Below are 17,621 nucleotides of genomic sequence, written 5' to 3' on the forward strand. Positions count from 1 at the left end.
AGGGCAAATACTGATAAAATTTTTTCAAGGTAACTAGAAATTTACTTTACAGAACAATTTCATGCAGGTACAATAAGTTGACCTGGATGTTTACCTTTGTGAGTTTTAGGGAGAAGACAGAAAGTGGAAGTTTCAAGTTCAGTTACAATGAGGTTCTTGACTGTAGTGGGCAGTTTGAAGCTAAAAATTTGATTGTGTTGGAGAGTGTTGTAGAAATTACTACTGTTGTATCTTTGTTTGTTTGGAAATTTCGCACAAAGCTACTCGAGGGCTATCTGTGCTAGCCGTCCCTAATTTAGCAGTGTAAGACTAGAGGGAAGGCAGCTAGTCATCACCACCCACCGCCAACTCTTGGGCTACTCTTTACCAACGAATAGTGGGATTGACCGTCACATTATACACCCCCACGGCTGGGAGGGCGAGCATGTTTGTATCAAACCTTCGGTTATATATAAATTCTTCCGCGAAACTATTATGACTTAACTTTTATCAATGCAAAAACGGCTCGTTTGGTTGAGAAAATATTTTACATGGAAGAGCGAACAACGTTTCGACCATATTCGGTCATCGTCAGGGAACTGCAATTGACACTGATTGTAAACAGCACGTTGTGAACCTGACGATGACCGAAGAAGGTCGAAACGTTGTTCGCTCTTCCATGTAAAATATTTTATCAACCCAAACGAGCCGTTTTTGCATATGTATGTCTCTACAAGTGGGTTTTCTCGACATCACTGATTATTATTTTACCTTTATCTGCTGGTTATATAACGATGCCATCTCTTGGTTGCAAACTATTTGAAACTAATTGTTCGTCATGAGAGATATTTTTAGATTTAGTCTTAAGATTTAAATCTAATTAATTGATTTCATTCATACATTACGAATGATGTAATCAAGTGTGGTAAACTTACTGGAGAGTAGCATCCATGATGAATGTTTGAAAGAAAATTTATGAAGAGATCACAAGAATGAATAATTTTATAGAAGGGGTTTCCGATATTCTGAAAAAATGGATTTTCATTCTTAGTCTGCGTAAAACGCTCGATATCTTTTGATGTGCAAAAGACAAACATTACTTTTCATAAGGACAAATCCTTTATTAAAGATATTTCGTTCAACGGGCAACCTGAATGGTTTTATACATTTTTGAAATATTGAAACCGGAAGTATTAACTTTTGTGTTGTTGGCCTTAGTGGTTGTATTTGATGTATAAATTTGTTTGAGACTTTCCCTGTAATATCAAAGGGTTCGCCTCTCAAATTGTTAGATTAACATCTGAATCTTGGAAGTAGGAGTTATCGTAATAGATTTGTATGCCTATTTTTCTTGTGATTTATTTTCATTCTCTGAATGTATATTGTGTAAAAATTTTGAGAAGCCTTATAAAGATTCACCTTGACAGCACATTTTAAAAGTGTTGTATTTGGTGTAGGTTTATGTTTAATTTCGAAACTTTTATAACGTTTTAGTGTTGTCCTTTTCTTATCTTTTAACGTTCGTAAGAAATTGTAATAGTTACGGTTGGCTTCGTGAATTCTCAAAATGTTTGAAGAATCTTTTTTGTTACAAATATCGTAAAATTTCTATCGGTGTTGTACCATGTCACTGGAGACTATATCCCGCGGGCAGCACATAGCCCGTAATGTGCATTGCATAAGATAACATGACTGTTGAAGTTCTTTATTGAAACTTTTTAGCTGACAATTAAAATAGTCAGAATTCGAAAATAACATTTGTTTATATCGTGTATGGAGTATTTTGCAAATCTGGGGAGAAAACCTTTACTTGGATTAAATTATTATTTTGTTTACCACAATAAACGTTTTTTTTTTATTGTTCTGTTTGGGTCTAGAGAATGATCGATAAGACTCTCACGTCGCGATTGGTTTAGATAAATTACAGTTGATGGTTATCAACATTTTAAGCATAAGAAAATGTGACCCGATCTCAATGAAAATTATTCATTTACAAGAAAGTGCACATGACATTTTTGAATGGTTATAGCGCCTTTGGGGCATTATAATGTTACGATCAATCTCACTATTCCTTGGTAAAAGAGTATCCCAAGAGTTGACATTGGGTGATGATGACTAGCTGCCTTCCTTGTAGTCTTATATTGCTAAATTAGGGACGGCTGGTGCAGATAGCCCTCGTGTAGCTTTGCGCGAAATTTCAAAGACAAACAAATAAACTTATGCATAAGAAGCCGTGATTAGTAAACATTGTTATAATGCATTTTACAATTGAACTTGGAAAGTTTATAACTACAAAATTAAATGTGTAATTAACGATCTTGATATTTGTTTATGGAAACTAGTAAGGTTAGCAGCTATAGTATCTGATTTTTGACATCCAATCACAGGAAAACGACCGGTTCAAAGCTAATTCCCGGACTACTCTTTATCAATGAATGGTGGGATTGATTATCACTTTATAACGATTGTGCTGCTGGAAGAGCGATTTTGTACGATTTCGACCCTGCGATCCACTTGTTGAAAGCCGAACGCTTCAACTACTAAACTTCAATATTGATATTCAATATAAATAAATAGTACGTTTAGTTTGTTTTTCAGATTGTTTTCTAGTGGGTACCGTGTCAACAAATCCTTGATAATACGTAAAGGAATATCACCAATTTAATGTGCAAAATTTTATTATATCGTGCTGTACTATGAATATGAAGGTTTATGATTTGCGTCCTGTTATCACCAACAAATATTAGATTATTCGAAAAATAATGGCGGATTTAAAATTTCAACTGTAATAAGAAATAAAAAATCAAAAGCAACTTAATTAACCAAGATAAAACACATAATGAATCCACACACTTTTGTCAACGAGAAACAAGATTATTTATGCCATGACGATAAAACTCTGAAGTCCTCAAAAATTCTTGAAAGCCATTATCTGCTGCTGCTCTGTTGCTGAATATTTTGTCTTGTAAAAAGTTATACAAATGCTTAAAAAAGTGATAGTCAGTGAGCGACAGGTCTGGGAAGTATGGAAGATGAAGCTATGTTTCAAAGCCAATTTTGTTGAACTTCTGCAGCGTCATTTGAGCAACAAGTGACAGAGCATTATCATGAAGCAGGATTGGTCCTCTTCGATTGCCTAATACTAGCATATTTTCACGCGACTTTCTATGAATTTCTTCCAATTTTATGACAGTAAACCTCCGCAGTGATATTTGGGCACTGGTTGAGCAAACTATAATAGATAATACTGACCACAGACCACCATACAGTGACCATAATCTTTTGTTGGTGCAATTTTGGCTTTGAGAAATGTTTTGGAGCCTTGTCACGGTTGTGCCATTGTGCAGGTCGCTTTCTGTTGTCGTAAATGATCCACTTTTTGTCGAAAGTGGCAATTCAATCAAGAAATGGGTCATTTCTGTTGCGCAAAATCAGCATAGAGCGCAGTTCAAAACGAAATATTTATGATGTTCACCGAGTTCGTGTGGAACTCACACGTCAAGCGCTTTTTCTTTTCCAGTTTGCACCAGATGGTCTAAAATTGTAGGAATGTCAACATCCAATCCTTGTGCCATTTCTCAAACGTGATGGTGTGGGCTTTTTCCACTGATGTTTTCAACAACTTAAGGATGTTTTCTGCCCTTCTTATCTTCAAGGCTCACATCTCAATTACAAGCCTTTTGGAGCCAATGCTGTACTGTACGTTTGGAGTTGGTTCCTACAACCCATGCTTGGTTGATGTTGCAAGCTGTTTGTGATGTATTATGACCAACTTTAAATGCATGCATAAAATGATGCGCAACTTTTTTTTTCAATCATTAATTGTAAAGGTCTGAAGTATTGAAAATAAAGTTTTAGAAATAATAAAAGCACTAGTGAATAGAAGAAAGCTTTAGTTTTTCAATGGTACATATGAAGTCGTAAAAAAGACAGGTTTCTCATCCTTATAAATGACTAAAATTTTAGTATAAAAATTTGCCATTATTTTTCGAACAACCTAATAATAATCGTTCTACGCATTTCGGGGACCATGGGTGTGTTAAAGAAGTGGTGACCGAATATCTCTATTCAGTATAGAAAGAGCTATTAGTGGGTTGATTTACTAGTTGCTCTTCCTTCAGTATTTCTCTTAAACATTAGAACTGACAAGCGAAGATAGCTCATGTTACTTTGCGAGAAATTCGACAAACAAATATTATAATTTTTCCTATTAAAATTTATTATGTATGAAAATTCAAGTTCGAATATTTATAAATTTGCAAACTGTGGTCTGAAATTACTTCCCATGGCTATTCCTTGTCTTTGTTTAAAGCATAGCTTAATTTATAATTTGTTTACTTTGCGAAATTTGTAATTTCTTTGAGTAACATTATCATCAATGTATCTTTCTTTACTAACACAAAGAATTGGTCACCAGACATCTTAAAACATCGTGATTTTTATTTTTTTGTAGTTTAAGCACTAAACTACACGATGGGTTGTCTATGCTGTGCTCGCCACGGATATCAAAACCTGATTTCTGGCGTTGTAAATCCGTAAAGATACCGCTGTGCCAAATTTTCCACTGCTGAAGTTATAAGTTATACAATCAGTGATGTCGAGAAACCCACTTGTTGAGAAATTTATATGCAAAAAACGGCTCGTTTGGGTTGAGAAAATATTTTACATAGAAGAGCGAACAACGTTTCGACCTTCTTCGGTCATCGTCAGGTTCACAAAGAAAGAGGTAACTGACCGGAAGCTGTCCATATGTTTGAAAGGGGTTGTGTAACTGTGTGTCGAAATGTAGAGGGCGATATTAGATGTTTGAATATATATATCGCCCTCTACATTTCGACACACAGTTACACAACCCCTTTCAAACATATGGACAGCTTCCGGTCAGTTACCTCTTTCTTTGTGAACCTGACGATGACCGAAGAAGGTCGAAACGTTGTTCGCTCTTCTATGTAAAATATTTTCTCAACCCAAACGAGCCGTTTTTGCATATAAATTATAAGTTATACAATGTTTATGTAAAAATACTAATGTCCGATGTGAATTCGTTTAGGTTAATTGTTTTTTTAATGTTCAAAATTTATAAGAGTTCTTAGTCATTTATTTGACGTTCCTGATTAATAAGCGTTATACCAAGCGTTATACAAAATGAAATTTACAGAATCTTTATCAAGTCTCACAAAACTATTGTGTTTATATTTGATACTTTCTTCATCGCATTGCTTTGTAGTTAACGTGTTCAATATTCGCGTCCCGTTTCGCAAAAATATGCTAGAAGCTTTGAAGTCGTGGGGTTGATGATAAGAAGGACACTCAAATTCTACTATTCTGTCAGAGAAGGGTATCCCAAGATTTGGCGGTGGATGTTTTGAATTTGTGACCTTCTTTCTAGTCTAGCTTGTTTAAAAAATTGGAAAGACAATGCAGAGTAATAATTTGTATAACTTTCCGCGAAACTTTTTGCAACAAAGAAACAAACATTATCGGTTGTTACGTATTCATACATCTTGTGCACCATTGTTTTAACGTTACTGAATTAAACCGTAGTTCTTTATACAAATTTACATAGGTATATTTATATCATGTAAGACGCTCCCAGTGGCGCAGCAGTATTTCTGCGGACTTACAACGCTAAAAACCGAGTTTCGATACTCGTGGTGAGCAGAACAAAGACAGCCTATTGTGTAGCTTTGTGCTTAATTTAAAACAACAACAACCATGTACAACATTTTGAGTGAGCCAGGTTACGGTGGCCAGTCAGGAGGTACACAAAATCTTGGAGCAAGCACGTAGAAAATGTTTGAGTTTGAATCTATTTGACTGTAAACCGAAACTTGGAGGAAGATATAATCGGGGAGCGTTCCGAAATTTTCTTTCTCTTTACCCCACACGCGATTTTGAATGCCTATGTGAGCTTAATATTAGGAGCAACAGAAAAAAAAAAGGAATTAGAAAAAATGAAATTGATAGCAGTAATAGTGTTAAGATGAATTCGAAGTAAGCAAGCAAAGGCGGAAAAACAAACGACTGGCACAACATGATTAACGGCCAATATAGGACTTAGGGTCCTTCAGGGTGGCGGGGAATCTGTAATTACTATGCCAAGAATTGGATGTAGGAGGAAACGGAAAGACCCCAAGAAAACCCACTTTCTTTAGCTGCGCCAATACTGCCAGGCAGTGCCCTATGAGATCTGCCGTGGAGAGGAGGAAAAGGCTTAATGATCGTACTTACTTTTGAAATCTGTGGTAGTGTACAAGTTCTTAAACAAGGTATAGGTGGTACATCGAAATGTGTTTTCGTCTCCGCTATCAGAGGTCATGGGTTGATTATTGGAGAACATGACGTTTGGCTCTGTTGAGTTACTAGGTGTAGAGAGAGAGTGTAGGGATGGGAATGGCTTTAACTGTTGTAAGATGTGAGAAGTTATAGACAGATAGAAACAGTATTCAGACACAGAAACCATCAAGCACACTTTGATTGGGTGAGTCTGCTACCGAGCGAGAGGGTTGTGGTTTGTCTTTGGTTAAGTAACTGGTTTATAAACTATGCATTCAGTTCTGTATTCCCAGTCTTTGTTAAATACTATCAGTTTTAAGTTCTTCACTTAATTTAGGTAAAACTATCGAATCACTTACTAATTACTTATTTTATATTTGTACAATTAATGTTAGGACATTAACGAAATTTATTACTTTCACTTATTAAGAGTTCACCATTAACAACGATATCAAGATGACTGGTAAGTACGTATTCATAGAAGAACAAATACAAGGAAACGAATTTTACGAGGAATAAGGATTAAATTGTAGTGTAAGTCAGCAGTAATCTAAAATATTATCATAATGAAAGATTATGTTGCCAAAGTACTTCTGGTAAGAAAAGATATGTAATCAATTTATATTTCTAGCAATAATTGGAACTATAAAGTAAACCTCATCTTCTATACTGTTAATTTGTTATTAGTATTTTAGGTTTAACTAATAAAAATTATCGAGTAACAGCTATCCTGCATTACTCAACAAACCTTAATGACACCTGCATTTACGTTTGATTAGTATGGTTATTTTCATTATCCTTAACTGTCACGCTGTTTTCAGGTCAGCCTACTTTCTCGTTCTATCTGCTATATATCCCAGAAATTTAACTTCTGTCATAAGATCACGGCATCTGGACAGTACTTTAAGTCTGTTTTTTTTTTTTTTTGCGTTAGCTGATATAAAGTTTAGCTGATGATAATAATATCATCTTCGTACCTCAAAACAGTGCCTCAGTTCTCTCTCTGATAACTCCATTTGTTGCCAAAAGATGGTAGGATAGTTGAACAGTTAAATATGCACAACTTCAACAATATACGTATACTTAGTCTGTTGTTGTGATGTTCTAAGAATAAACTGGAATTCTTCACCTCAGTATGAAATATTACCCTGAGATCAGGTGTAGGTGTAGGACTAAAGTGTCCTCGTAGTTACTAATGTTGATTCTGATAAAAAAAAAAAGAAGACTAGATATTTATATTTATTAGATAGGCCATTTCTTTTAATCCGTAGTATTCTTTCTTTTTGATTTCGCGCAAAGTTACACGAGAGCTATCTGCGCTAGCCGTCCCTAATTTAGCAGTGTAAAAATATAGGGATGGTAACCAGTTATCACCACCCACCGCCACCTCTTAGGCTACTCTTTTACAAACAAATAGTGGGATTGACTGTGATATTATAACGCCATCGCGGCTGAAAGGCCTAGCATGTTTGGTATGACGGGGATTTGAATCAGCGACTCTCAGATTAGGAGTCGAACACCTTAACCACCTGACTATGCCGGGTCTCATCGTAGGATAAACAATGCCTTTGTTCAATCATTTTAAGTGCTTCAGAAGCTCTTCTGGCCCTACTCCATTGTGAGCTTCCAGTTGGTCTCCTTAGTGGTTCCTACAAAATTCTATGATACTGGCTTGTTACTAATTTGTCATTAGATCTTAACAGCACATTCAAAGTTAGTACAATAAGTCTGGACTTCTAATACCTTTATGTCTTCTGAATCATCTACGATCGGTAAATCGATAAATATATAACAGTATATTATATTTTAATGAAATATTTGTTTCGTTTAAAAAAAAGCCCACAAAAAAAACACCTGATATGGATCATTTTACTGTATCTTCTATGTGCCTAAACAATAGAATTAGATAGATTGCATTGTTTGTCAGAAACAGGTGAATGTCTGTTGATAAGCGTGGAAGCATGCAAGCACCTTGGTAACAGTCATTCAAGTGACAACTCATGTTGACTGTTTTCAAGCTGAAACTTTTTATGGTTAATGATTAAGCCAACAATCACATTTTTAAACGGATACTGTATTTTGATAGGAGGTGGTAAAAAGTTAGATTTCCAATGTATTTGTGCTAATTGTTTTTTAATGTTAGATTAGCTCTCTTGTTTGTAAGTTTAATCAGAATAAGCAGTTCTGAAGCATATTCCTCTTAAGAAAATTTCATTGGTTTTTGCAACTATCTGAACGTTTTTGGAGTTACCCAAGTTGAATTTTAAATTCTGTCCTACTAACTACTAATTCAAAACGCCCTATTACCTTTGAAATCAGTTAATTCTATATAAATCAAACATATGTCATACCATTCAAGATCACTTCTTTTACCTTAATTGCCTTGCATTCTGTTCAACCACTTTATTATTGTTAAGTGGATTAGACGTCGAGATATTTTCAACAGATTACTTAAAAGTAACCCGCTAACGAAAAAAACTGAGTTACTACAATACTGAACCAATTTTTTTTCAAGTATAAACTACTTATTATTTATAAAGCGTGTTTCAAATTTTCATACAAATAGAAAAAGCACTTTAAGTGTAAAAAACAACAGTGATACAATATAATCCTACACATCAATAAGTGTTTATTAATTAATTTTTTTAAATGTTTTAAAACACATGAACATCACTTCACAATACCTAGTAAGTGACAGATCTGGTAGATGACGCCAGGCTTAAACACCAATAGAATTAAAGGCAGCTAGGATTTGTCTTCGCTTGTTTTATGTAGGCATGCTGATTTTTTTACAAGAATCAGTAAAATTATAACATTTAGTATTTTCCATAAAATATTTAATCCAACATATTTGTCTAATAGAAAATGTCTCACCATCTGAGTGGATTAGTCCGCCTTTGCTGCACCCATGTGTGCTTTTGCTGGCAGCTAGCGTGTTATTTTACGATACAACTGACTTCAAGATAGTTTTAATAGATGTCGGTGGTCTGCCTACACGTAGTTTATCAGAAATAAACCTGTTTTCTCAGTTTTTTTAATCTGAATTTACTTACAATACCAGTGTAGCAGAGCGCTCTGGAAATGATAAACACTCTGCGCTATTCCAAAAGAACTGCTCCAACGTTGCGTCCTTTGGTGTTATAACACTAGTTAACTTCTTTTCATATCTGTCAGTTTTATATTGGTTGACTATTTATACCCATAGGAAACTATAGTGGCTCCTCGGGTAGCAGCATGTAGATTTTGTATTTGCATTCTAACCTTAAAATCTTACTGCAAATTTACACGAATACACTGCTGGCCAAAATCTTAAGGCCAATGAACATAAAGAAAAAATATGGATTTTGCGTTGTTAGACTCAACCACTTATTTGAGTAGAGCTTCAAAAGATAAAAATAAGGAAAGGGAAAATAAAAATAAAAAACTTTTTAAGCATTTAATAGGGAAAATGTGAACACTATGAAATTAGCCTAAATACTAGCTGGTCAAAAGTTTAAGACCATTCCAAAAACAAAAATCTAAACAGACTGTTAGACTCAACCACTTATTTGAGTAGAGCTTCGAAAGATGAAAATAAGAAAAGGAAAAATAAAAAACCTTTTTAAGGATTTAATAGGAAAAATGTGAACACTATGAAATTAGCCTAAATACTAGCTGGTCAAAAGTTTAAGACCATACCAAAAAAAAAGTCCTAAACAGGGTAGGAAATGCCCAACAAGAGGACTTAGTAGTGAGTTGCACGGCCGTCATTGCGAATAACTGCAAACATTCTCTTTGGCATGGTCGATATAAGCGTTTGCAGAAAGCTGGCTGAAGGTTATTTCAAGATCATGCACTGTTTGGAATTCACGTCCATTTCTAGAGACTTTCCTTACCATCCATTTTCAAACATCTTCATTTGGGTTCAGTTCGGGCGAACACGCTGGATGGTCCAAAAGAATCACGTTATTCGCCATGAAAAAGTCTTTTGTCCTGCGGGCATTGTGGATTTCAGCGTTGTCCTGCTGAAAGATCCAGTCAATTCCATACAAGCGAGGGCCTTCAGCCAGTAAGTCCAACATGCCAGTGTAGCCATATGCTGTTTGACGCCCCTGTATAACGTGAAGATCCATTGTTTCATGGAAGGAGAAAGCACCTCAGATCATGATGGAACCTCCTCCACTGTGTCGTGTAGAAAATGTCCCCGGTGGGATATCCTTATCGTGCCAGTAACGTTGGAAGCAATCTGGACGATCCAGGTTAAATATTTTCTCATCAGAGAACAAAACCACTTTTCTACGTCCCATGTTTGGTGCTTTTCAGCAAAGTTTAACCGAGCTGTTTTGTGGTGTGGAAGGAGACGTGGCCTTTGAAGACGTTTACGATTTCTAAATGCCGTCTTATTGTCCTTGAGCTGCATTCTGCGTCTGTAAGGGCTTTAATCTGATTCAACGATCGGCTGATGGCTTGTCGGACAACTCGTCGAATTCTCGTGCTCAGCGCCGGCAGAATTGTCTTGGGCCCACTGCTTGAAATTATCGTTCCGTATCCCTCAGGATCTTTTAAAAATTTGCAACAGCGGTTTTACTATGCCCAATCTCACCAGCGATGGCACGTTGAGAGAGACCTTGCTTTTGCAGATCGACAATTCTGCCACGTTCAAACTCTGTCAACTCTTTAGCCTTTACCATGTTCTTACCCAATATAACACAGGAGATGTCAGTAGGAGATGTTAACAACGCTAGTGCTTGAACACAAATGACTAAATTTTGTTACGTATTTACCAATTAACGCTTCGTTTCAATATGGTCTTAAACTTTTGACCAGCTAGTATTTAGACTAATTTCATAGTGTTCACATTTTCCCTATTAAATGCTAAAGAAGTTTTCCCCCCTTTCCTTATTTTCTTTTTACGAAGCTCTATTCAAATAAGTGGTTGAGTCTAACAACGCAAAATGCATATTTTTTCTTTATGTTCATTGGCCTTAAGATTTTGGCCAGCAGTGTATCTTATGGCACATTGTTTCTGAAATATGACACACAGAATTGCGAAACGTTTTTATAATTACCGTGTATGTATAGAGATATTCACAAAGTCAGAAAAACACGTAGGTTTAATAAGTCTTGATACAAAATGATAAAAGATGAACCTTTTCGAAAGTGCTCGGGTTATAGGGTTTTTTATCAGTGTGTGTGTGTATATGTATAGAGGAAGGATGTTCTATATACCTACGATCATCTTCCATAACAGTTGTAGTTTATTGTTCATTTAAAACAAAACTATATTAAGAATGACACTTAGCTACCAATTACAAACATTAATTTACAATTGTTTTGTTATAGTCAACACAATATTTTGAAAATTAGCAACAAGGAAATTACAAGGTAATTCTCTATTCCTTGGTAACCTGAAGATGATCTAAGAAGGTCGAAGCGTTTTCTGTGCTTTATTTTAATTAAAGTTTTAATATCCATACCAGCCGTCTTGAGAATACATTTTTACTTCAAATTGGTTTCAAGCCCGGCATGCCCAAGTGGTTAGGGCACTCAACTCGTAATCTGAGGGTCGCGGATTCAAATCTCCGTCGCACCAAATATGCTCTTCATTTCAGCCGTGGGAGCGTTATAATGTGACGGTTAATCCCACTATTCGTTTGTAAAAGTGTGGCCCAATAGTTGGCAGTGGGAGGTGATGACTAGCTGCCTTTCCCCTAGTCTTACACTGCTAAAGTAGGGACGGCTAGCGCAGATAGCCCTCGAGTAGCTTTGTGCGAAATTCAAAAACAAACAGACATATCGGGAAACACATAGTTGCTTACGAATACTGGTACTGCAATGCAAGAGCATGTTATACAATAACCTTGCAATTCGTGATGACGAGAAACCCACTTCATATTTGTTTGTTTGTTTTGAATTTCGCGCAAAGCTACTCGAGGGCTATCTGCGCTAGCCGTCCCTACTTTAGTAGTGTAAAACTAGAGGGAAGGCAGCTAGTCATCACCATCCACCGCCAATTCTTGGGCTACTTTTTTATTAACGAATAGTGGTATTGACCGATACATTATAACGTCCCCACGGCTGAAAGGCGAGTATGTTTGGTGCGACGGGGATGCGAACTCGTGACTCTCAGATTACGAGTCACACGTCTTAACGCACCTGGCCATGCTCCTCCCGTCCCCGATATGTCAGTGGAAGTTCTATGGATTTACAACGCAAACAAATTCGGGGCTCGATTACCTAGGATAGACAGAGTACAGATAATCTATTGTTTAGCTTTGCACTTAGAAAAACAACAACATCATAAGTAATTATATGTATGCGCAAAAGTGTTCTTAAATTTTTAATCACTTATGAAATAATTACCCTTTTTTAATATTACTCTAAAATATTATTTTTGTTCTTACTCTTCTTGAGGAAATTGTATTTCTCTTACGCGAATTACTAACTTATAAATATTTCACAATTAGTCTACTCTTGCAGTTAGGCAACTTTAAAAGAAAAGTTTTATTTTTTGTTTTATTTTAAAGCTAAATCAAAAAGCTAGGTGGATTGGCTTACGGGATATATAGCAATTGTTCAGTAGTGTGGTGCAATTGGCACGTTTCAGAAGTTTATATTAATTTTTAATTATTTATTCATTACGAAGCATATGGTATTATCCTGTTGTTTGGCTCTTTATTTCCAGTTCAACCTTGTCAAAAAGGTACACTCATATAATTATGAACACTAATTTGTTTTTACGTAAAACAAATTCTAAAAGACAAAATTGGGGTGTTTTACCTTTTCACATTGATATGATATGGGAAATGATGTAATATTTCTTTGCTGTTGTTTTCTGAATGCAAATTTACACAATAGACTATTCGGACTCTCGAGTTTTGTAGAATCGAACCCCAGATATTTGCGTTGTCCGTCAGTAAGGTTTCAAGATGAACGTGAGAATGATGCTTGCATTTGTTTTTCTTTTTGTAAGAAGTTTTATCTCATATTTATTGTTGTATGTTATCATACGCATTCTCCACATATTCTTTGTTGTAAATTTTCCGGATAAATTCTTTTGTCTGCTTTAGAATATTAATACACACACATATGTATATATTAACAGAAATAAGTCAATGTACGTCATTTCAGGTGTTTTAGGCTTTGATTTTTGTACCCAATTTTTTTTTTGTGCGAGTGTCTGTGTCGTTTATCTTATAATAGATCTGAATTCTTTCGTTTTTCATTCGTTATTTATTGTCCCTGAAAAAATACACTATCCTCGCCATGAAACTTGCGTAGGCGATTCTATATTACGATAATAGGGGTGTTCATATTTTCTTTTTTTTGAAAGCAGAAAGAAAAAAATTGGCCCTTGTCTTTTTCTGACAGTTTTTACTGTTTTATAGGAAACTCATTTTACAATAGTTGCGACATTAGTTGTTTTGCTCATATTGAAACTTTTATATAAGACAATTATGGTATTATGATTAGCTACAAAACATAATTAATAATATACAAACACTCATGAGCCCCACCATGCCGTCGTTTAACATGAGGTTGCAAGTTCAGTTTTACGGATAAGGTTAAAGGGCTGAGTGAGGGCTGAGCTGGAAAGTAAATGCTTGACTAATTCGTTTATATATTTATATATATATTTGCCGTGTTTTTTCACGTTAGTAGTATATAATTACATTTAAACTTATTTTGTGTATAATATTGTTGTGGTAAACTAATATAATTTTGATATCTCAAAGTAGTGAAGAATAGGCCTGCTTTGGCATTATGGCGGCCAAACTTGTGACAAACGAAGTCCACTCAGATGGAAGTAGGCCTACTGACGCTAAGGGACAGAAAGAAAGTGGAACGTATGCTCAAGCTGTAGCATGTATAAAACTTAACGAATCCAGGGAAAAGAAAAATAACGTAGAAGAAACCAACAGTTTGATAAGTGATAACAGAACTGTAAGTCTATTAAATGCAAAACCTGAATCAAAGCCAAACATTTCCAAATTAAGCAATGGGGACCACGTGGGACTATCCAACAATATGGAGGCAGATGTTACAAGTGATATGACACTGTGTTGTGAAACTGAGACACGTATAGAAACTAGTTCAAGTAAGGTTTTAGAAATTGATTCTAATAATAGTGAAAAGAAGGAAGAAAGTGAACAGTTAATTAAGAAACGAGATGTCATTGATGCACCACCTCCTAAAGTAAACCCGTGGACTATAAATAGAAATGCAGCTCGTGTCATAAGTGGTAAAACAGGCTCAATGGTGGACAAGGCTGTAGGAATAACTCTTGGTCAGAATGAACATAAACAAACTGAACATGGTAAGGTCAAGTTAAAATTTTAATTTGTTACAGAGAGAGGACTTGTGAATGCATAAACATAATTTTTATTAGATATGTTAGCTTTCAGAATTATACAAATATTTATTGGTTTTGATACAATGTGTGCCATGGTAGAAGTATATATTATTATTTCACCTCATCTTTGCAGGCACTCTTTACTGTATATGACATCTGTTTTTGTTTTTTTTCAGTGATGTTAATTAGCTTGTTAACTTTTTTATGGTTTGAAAATGGTAAGTTTTTGAATTTAAATATGCCACATTAATGCATCCATAATGGCTATGCTGTTTAAATGCATTTTCATCCTTAAATTTAGATGTGGAAGCTAATGAAACTTTGGAAGTTACTTGTCACCCACATCTTACCAGATTGTAATTCTTTAGGTATCAGTATCATTTAATTTGTATGTTTTTAGATCAAAATAACCTATGAACAAAAAGGGATCATTTAGTCTTTTAAGGCTGTCCTTAAACATTTGCACAGGTAGCCTAGTTGATTTGCTCCATAAAACACCAAACCAAACCTTAAACATCTGTCTGTTTTGAAAAAATATAATAAAAACAACCTTTTACTCTTGAGGAAACAATTTTATATGTAAAAATGGCTCGTTTGGGTTGAGAAAATATTTTACACAGAAGAGCGAACAACGTTTCGACCTTCTATGTAAAATATTTTCTCAACCCAAACGAGCCATTTTTGCATATAAATTTCTCAACAAGTGGGTTTCTTGACATCACTGAGTTAGGAAACAATGTTTTTCCTCATAAACTGATTTTACAAAAAAATTAAAAATTAATGCAGCATATGAGAAAATCGGATTCCACATTTGTTAATGTGTAAAAAAGGAAAGCAATGATTCTTCTTAAACTCTGCAAAGTACTAGACTCAGAATTGCAAAAAGATAAACAAAGTAATGCAGGGTATTGGAAAATAGGATTCCACATATGTTAATGTGTGAAAAACTATTTGATTGGTGCTGCAGTGTGTGGGCAGTATAGTTTAGTTTTTAAGCTTTTCAGCACATTCTTATGATTCATAAAAATGTTTCCAATTTGGCTGCTTAAATTTATGTTTATTAGGATGTCTTTGGTTTAATTTATTTTTGGTTTAACAAGTATATGAATGAGACATGTAGGGCTGGAAGAGCTAATCCATACTAAAATAAATAAATATATATTGTTTGACAGTAGCTTTATAACAGTAAAAGGAAGCTAAATCAGTAAAAGAACCAGAACATTACATTTGTCCCAAAGTAAGGTAATTGTGATGAAGAAACATGAAATCAATACAATATTAAATATCTTTAAATTTACCATCTATGTTTCCATACCTGTCACTCTCTTTTTGTGCCATTTTATGTTTTACTTTGCTAATGTTAAGTCTTTTGCTACATATTTAAAGGAGTGAAAACATATTTACAAAAGAAGTATTATTTATTAGTGCAGCATTTCCCAAAGTGTGTGGGGGGGGCAAATGATTTTTCTGGTAATAGTGATTAATGTAGAGTAATATTGCAAAATTAAGTGTTTTCCTATACTTTTCACTAATGAAAATAAGTAATTACTATAATACACAGTATTTTAATGTATATCCATCTTACGACTTAACTTGCACTTTCACTCCGTTTAAAAAGGATGGGGCATGCAAGAAGAAACATTTATTAAACAGGACATGAGTGACAGAAGTTTGGGAAATATTGTATTAGTGAATTTAAAATACGTAATTCATATGAGGAGTAATGTTCAGACACTTATTACACTGGAAATAAGTTGCATTATAAAAACATTGATAATTTGTAGAAACAAAAGGAAGTAGACTAGGAAAATTGAATTCTTGAAAGAAAACTGCATATTTAATGAAAACAATTTTGAAATCATGAAAAAAATTGAATGTTTTAATATTTGTGAGATTAATTTATACTTTGGAATTTTACCCGTTGTGTATGTACAAGCAGGCATACTCAGTGATGTCGAGAAAACCCAATTATAGAGAAATATATATGCAAAAACGGCTCGTTTGGGTTGAGAAAATATTTTACATAGAAGAGTGAACAACATTTCGACCTTCTTCGGTCATCCTCAGGTTCATGAAGAAGGTCGAAACGTTGTTCGCTGTTCTATGTAAAATATTTTCTCAACCCAAACGAGCCGTTTTTGCATATAAACATGCATACTGCACATGCTAAATTTGATATTGTACTGTGAACAAAAAACCAAAAAAAACAACCTTGCATTCAACTGCTGTTGAAAGATTGTTGACCTCAACATACCTGAGATGAGAATTATCATAAATACATTTATATAAATAAACAAATCAGTGTGGAAATATGTTTATATTACACCTGTAATGTCTTTGCAATCTAGCTTATTATTCTTTAAACAGTCAAATTATCTGTGAAGCGGTTTATCAGTACAATGAAATGGCTCTGACAAAAAACAAAGCAGAAAAGTTTATCCCATGTAAATTAATTGAAATTCTCTCCCTTAAGTTTAAAGGTTGTATGTAATCTAACTTGCTTGCTGCATTGTTTGAGAATATCTTACCCATTTTCTGCTGCATAAGGCATAATTTTCAACCTAGTTTTGCATAGGAATGGATTTATTAGAAATCTTTAAGTTTAATAACACTGTCATTGGACTTTAAAATGATCAAAGTAACTCTTCAGATGCTAATTTAATCTATTTGCTTCTAGGCAAACTGCTACAGCTGCATGGTTGTTTAAGAATTAGTTACTTGAGAGTTGTTTGTAATAAACTGTTGATAAACAACTGTTTTAAAATTATGAATTTATGGTTAAAAACAATTTTAAAAGCATGATTTGTTGCTACTGAAACATATTTCATTGAACTAAATTAAACTAAGACAAATCTTGTTTGCTGTTAAGCAACCATTATGTTCATGTGGCTACAAGGAAGTAATATTACAACAGATATGAGTTGGTACTTCACCAAAGGGATTTCCAAATAGTCAAAATGTGTTTGTTTATTGAATTGGTGTAATGGGTATGAAAGAAACAAACAGAAAACAAAAAGCTTATTGTCAGAAAGCA

General features: G+C 34.5%; 1 protein-coding gene across 5 annotated transcripts in view; it reads left to right on the forward strand.

Annotated features, from left to right (window-relative positions):
- Positions 1 to 13,086: 13,086 nt before the first annotated feature.
- larp (La related protein) overlaps positions 13,087 to 17,621 on the forward strand; it is a 93,037-nt gene continuing 88,502 nt past the window's right edge. The window contains exons 1-2 of one of the 5 annotated variants that reach the window (XM_076506421.1): positions 13,087 to 13,202; positions 13,974 to 14,551. In XM_076506421.1, coding sequence (XP_076362536.1) covers positions 13,999 to 14,551 — 553 coding nt within the window. In that variant the 5' untranslated portion in view covers positions 13,087 to 13,202; positions 13,974 to 13,998. Of the gene's footprint in view, positions 13,203 to 13,691; positions 14,552 to 17,621 lie in introns of those variants that run through there. The other 4 variants (XM_076506420.1, XM_076506419.1, XM_076506422.1 and 1 more) reach the window with 4 other exon arrangements.

The sequence above is a fragment of the Tachypleus tridentatus genome, chromosome 6 (assembly GCF_004210375.1).
Source record: "Tachypleus tridentatus isolate NWPU-2018 chromosome 6, ASM421037v1, whole genome shotgun sequence".
Taxonomy (NCBI): Eukaryota; Metazoa; Arthropoda; class Merostomata; order Xiphosura; family Limulidae; genus Tachypleus; species Tachypleus tridentatus.